At 39.0% G+C, this 5,000-nt stretch overlaps 1 protein-coding gene across 1 annotated transcript in view; it reads right to left on the reverse strand.

The window, feature by feature from the left end:
* Positions 1–2,830: 2,830 nt before the first annotated feature.
* LOC138026995 (inactive tyrosine-protein kinase 7-like) overlaps positions 2,831–5,000 on the reverse strand; it is an 8,999-nt gene continuing 6,829 nt past the window's right edge. The window contains exon 6 of the mRNA XM_068874480.1: positions 2,831–4,685. Within this exon, the coding sequence (XP_068730581.1) occupies positions 4,152–4,685 (534 nt within the window). The 3' untranslated portion in view covers positions 2,831–4,151. The remainder of the gene's footprint in view (positions 4,686–5,000) is intronic.

Consider the following 5,000-nt stretch of genomic DNA (forward strand, 5'->3'; position numbering starts at 1 on the left):
ACTTTAAGCCGATTCCTAATCAGTATAAAATTCTTTTTAAACAATAGCCACCATTTTTCATACCTTTACTCTGTTCTTTTTATCATTTTTATCTCGCCTTTTCTGTATATATTTCACTAATTTACATTCAACGTTTTATCCGTGGAAGGCTGTAGATCGACAGCCGAAAGCTTATATTCTTTTTGAAAATTTTTAGCCAGAGAACGTTTTTTATTGTATTTTAATATGCCTAATCCTGGCTGCGCTTCAATTTTTTTATATCGAAAAAGGCCTATTTCCTTTGACTATTTAAAAAAAAAAACACTTTCAAGGCGTGAAATGATTTCTTTCTCTCATCTTGATATCTTCAAAGACTGGTTCAAGTAAAAAATTTTAAAAAACTGGATAAAGCAAAAAAATTTCCGCGCTTATTTTGCTCGCGCAAGGCCGCAAAATAGCGGGACTTTTCCCGCCATTTCCAGTAAACCAGCAACCGGCGACCCGTACATCGAACAGCCGCAATTTTATGCTGTTTTGTAGTATCCCTGAATTAAAAAAATAATCCGGTTTTAGTATTTAAAAACTGCTTGAGAAAGGATTGCCTTTATGGACCCTACTGCATGGTGAGAACTATCAATGCGCTGGTGTGATGTGTAAACGAAGCTGGCTTTAGGATGAGGAAAAACTCCGAAGCCAGGTAAGCTTTTCTGTACGAAGGCAATCACAATAGTTTTATCTGGAGTATAGAGGAGTAGATAAACCAAATATTGAAAACTGCAACCTTTTTTATTGAGTAGGCCGTTTTAAACTGATGTTTGAACTCAAGATCTTTCTTTCCGTGCCATGTGCCGTTCTTGCAACATCCTTTTTACGGACAGGAATTCTTTTCCAGAATCAGTGCTTGAGAAATGCATACTCGCAATAAGCTATCAATAAGGACATTTTTGCCTGATAAAAAAGCTAGAGGCTGCATTTTTAGCGGCATGTTATACCAAAGATGTTCGTCCTACTATACGATATATCAGGGGCGTAGCGTGAGATTCTGAAGGTGTAAGAACACGAAGAGTAGGCAGTTTTAATAAGAAACGAGGACGGCCACGTCAATTACAAAGCCAAAAAGCAGCAATATGTATGGGTTATTGACCAAGCGTGAGGTCAAGATGACTGGATATTGGCCAAGTTCTTTTTTTGCGTGTTTATGGACCGAGACGAAGTCGAGGTCCATAAACACGCAAAAAAGGAACGAGGCCATGACCGTGGTCAGGAGATAGGAAAATACTGCCCGCTCCCGGAACCAATCAGATTGCAGGATTCTCAGGATACCGCCCGCTCACGATCAAAGAAATAAATTAAATGAACCAAAATGATCGTGCTGCACGTGCATGTCTTATCTCTCCCGTTCTCGTCAAAACAACAACGTAAAATGACCAGTTTTCAGGTTTTGACGACAACGTAGACAAAGGATACTTCGCCCATATTGTACAACATAAACAAGCTGAAAACAACGTGAAACGCTTTAGGATAGCTCAAACTTATATTTTGAAGTGATGCCGTCGTGATTTCAGGGAGTTTAAGAAAAACCACAACGGCTACGCGGACGAAAATGTCACTTCAAAATATCACTTTGATCTATTCTAAGCATTTCATGATTATTCCATCTTGTTTATATTATACAATATGGGCGAAGTGTCCTATAACTGGATTGGTACGGACGGATTTGAAGTAAAGAGTGAGACTGAAAGATTCACTGTAGTTTGTCCACGTTGTCGTCAAAACCTTAATTTTGGTCATTTCACGTAGTAGTTTTGACGAGTACGGGAGAGAAATTTACAAAAATACGTGCTTTCTTTTAACTAATATTAGTATAAATACACAGGTGATTATACAAAATCGCGCGCTCTCATTGGCTCGCTATCTCGGATTATCAGCCGACAATCACCTCGACGGACAAAATGGCTGCCAGTAGTCGTTTTGCCACTGTAAGTGAAGATGATTTCGCGTTGAAATGTTTTTTTTGCCTCTTTTTTGAAATAATCACCTGTGTATTTATACTAAAACAATTATTCGCCTCAGGCTCAGTGATTATCGGTGAATATTCACCTCGACTTTGTCTCGGTGAATATTCACCGATAATCACTTCGCCTTCGGCGAATAATTGTTAAATATTACTGCTTTTTGACGTGGTCGTTGCAGTAGCGTCTCAAAAACGCGCGTGCTTAAGCTCCCTAATGACATGGGCGCGCCAAAGCAGGGAAGTCTGGGAGCATGCTTCACCAGTAAATTTTGAAATTTAGGATTTCGCAAATGCCATTTTCGACAGTTGTTTATTTCACCCAATTTTACAGTTTTCAGCAAGCTAAAACACAAACAAGGTGTTTTCAAGCAAAGGGAAAGACGTCGCGAAGTCTGCAATAACATCATCATCATTTTGCATAACCTTTCCTTCAAAAATAACCGGGAACTGGGAACTTGTGATGAAACTGACACTGTGTGGGGCCCTCGGAGGGCTTTTACTTATAACAGAAAATCTTTTTAAAAAAATCACCAAGTTCTCAAATACGCTTGTACTTATTGGCGTAAAGGACGTTACGCCCCTAGCTGTACATAATAAAAAGATATAAGCTTAAATGTAAGTGCACATAGGTAAACCGAGTTAGATATAATTTGCTTTCAACCTGGGTGCATTTAAGTTTATGTATCTTTTTATATGTTATATATTTTTCGATATAGAAAGTTTCATAACAAGGTTAATGTATCGAAGAATAAAGATGAAACCGTAAGGATTTCTATCGAATGGAGCTCAGCTTGAGTTGGGCCAGCTATGCTGCAATTAAGCAACTCAAACACGAAGTAATTTCAAAGCGCTTTTATTTGTAAGCAAGATAAATTTTCACAGTAACTTTTATCTGCAGTCATGCATGAGGTAAGCTACATACACTTATATTATGTGGCAGATACAGATTTTTATGACCATTTTAAATCCTCGCTCTTCCATGAAGAGTAATTATTTTTGACAAGATATGTAGGTCTTTTGCAGTAAATTGAACAGAAACTTTAAATATTGTTTTGCTTATTTATGCCTTCCTTTCTCGATTTTTGCAAGATTGAGAAACACTGCATATTAGGATCATGTTATGGCATAATGCACCAAGCACGTTAGGGGTAAAAACAGCTTTGACACCACACCCTTTGGGTTAACACTACTTAAATAACATCAATGTTCGATTGTCGATTAAAAAACGTGACTTTAAACCCTCTGTACAAAAAGAACTTCGGATGACGGAGCGAATATAAGCTTTTATGGAGACAAATAATTTATGAGAATCAAGTTGCGATCTCTCTTTCTGTGTTTAGGCTTCGTCTGAGTGATGGAATTTTTGGTTAAGCGACCTTGTATAACTTCATGAAGCCTTTCAGAAAAAGGCAAAATTCATATTGGAAAAGTCGTCATTGCTTTATTTCCTACCTTCTTTAGGGACAATATTAAAAAACATATATTTTAAAAAGCCAGCTGTTTTCATTGGTGCCTCACTGCTTAAAATCTCGTGCAGGGGTTGTTTGAACCAAAATAGGAACTAAACTGTGACCGTAAATACCATAACTATGACATAATGGGTTTTGATTACTTTTAAGTCAGAATTAGAGCTAAATGTTTAGTCATCTGTCTTTTGAACGAGAGGCTGTTCTTCACGGCCCTAAAAGAAACATGTCAATTTTCTTTTCATTTACAAAGTTAGGCCAATCAACAGGCTATTTACAAATTGACACCAGTCTAACCGCGTGAATTATCTTTTATACGGCTAACTTCACTTAACATAAATGTAAAAAGATTATGCCTGCACCTCTACTTGCTTTGCAAATGAGACCTGATATAAGCTCGGAAAAAGGTCTATCAAATAAAAAAGACGTTTTTAAACGTCTTTTCACTAAAAAAAACACGAGCATGATTTAGTCGGCTAAACAAAGATCAACTCCGACTTCCGGAAATGGAGCAACAAGGAGGCAACTGCCACGTTGCTTCCAAAGCGAAATGTGTTTACACCAAAGGAACCCCAGCACGAAGCAGCCTTAGTCTACCACAAAATAACTTTCGTAACTGCAGTCACAAGACAAAATCGTTTGCAGTTTGAAAGCCCTTTGCGAATTCATCTCTTCGTAAGCCAGGCAGCATCTCATAGCAACGTGGTATCTGAAAGTTCTTGAAATGTCGGTCGATCGAGTGGGTTTCCTTTCCAACATTTCTCAAGCACCTCAAGCACCGTAACAGGGCATTGATCAGGCCTACGCAGACGAAGGTCATCTTTGATGCCCTCCAACACCTTCTCGTTGGAGCGATCAGGGTACGGCATCTGACCAAAGGTATAAATCTCCCAAACAAGGACGCCGAACGACCACACGTCACTCTTTTCAGAGAATTTACCATCAAAGATCGCCTCTGGAGGCATCCACCGGAGCGGTATCTGCACGTTGTTGAGGCGATAGTACTCGGCACTGTAAAGGTCACAGCTTAGACTCAAAAAGCCAATTTTGACCTTTAGATCTCTGCCAATCATGCAGTTTCGAGCGGCGAGGTCTTTGTGGACGAAGTTCTTTGAGCTAAGGTAGTTCATTCCCGCGAGTACTTGCGCACAAATGACATGTTTTTTATTTGAGTCCAACTTGCCCTCATCGTGGGAACGGGACAGGAGGAATTGCTTCAAATCACCCTGAAACGAGAAGTTCACCATCACGTAAACCTGTAAATTCGTTTCGCTGTCAGGAACTCAGAGTGGTCTGAAGCCACAGAAACAGTGACATTTTTCCAAGTATGTGAACCGTCTTTTGATTTGGGGGTTGTTGTTGTTTCACCTTACATTTAAACATTTTTTTTTTGGTGTTCACTACCAGAATCTTTTACTTTGCCACTCCACAGTTTTCCCACTTCTTTGATTATTAATTCCACCCACGGTCTTAGCAGGTAAATTTCTAAATTAAGACAACTGTTCATTGGATTGCAAAAATAACCCGCGCAGTCGATTACA

Source organism: Montipora capricornis, chromosome 12 (assembly GCF_036669925.1).
Source record: "Montipora capricornis isolate CH-2021 chromosome 12, ASM3666992v2, whole genome shotgun sequence".
Lineage (NCBI taxonomy): Eukaryota > Metazoa > Cnidaria > Anthozoa > Scleractinia > Acroporidae > Montipora > Montipora capricornis.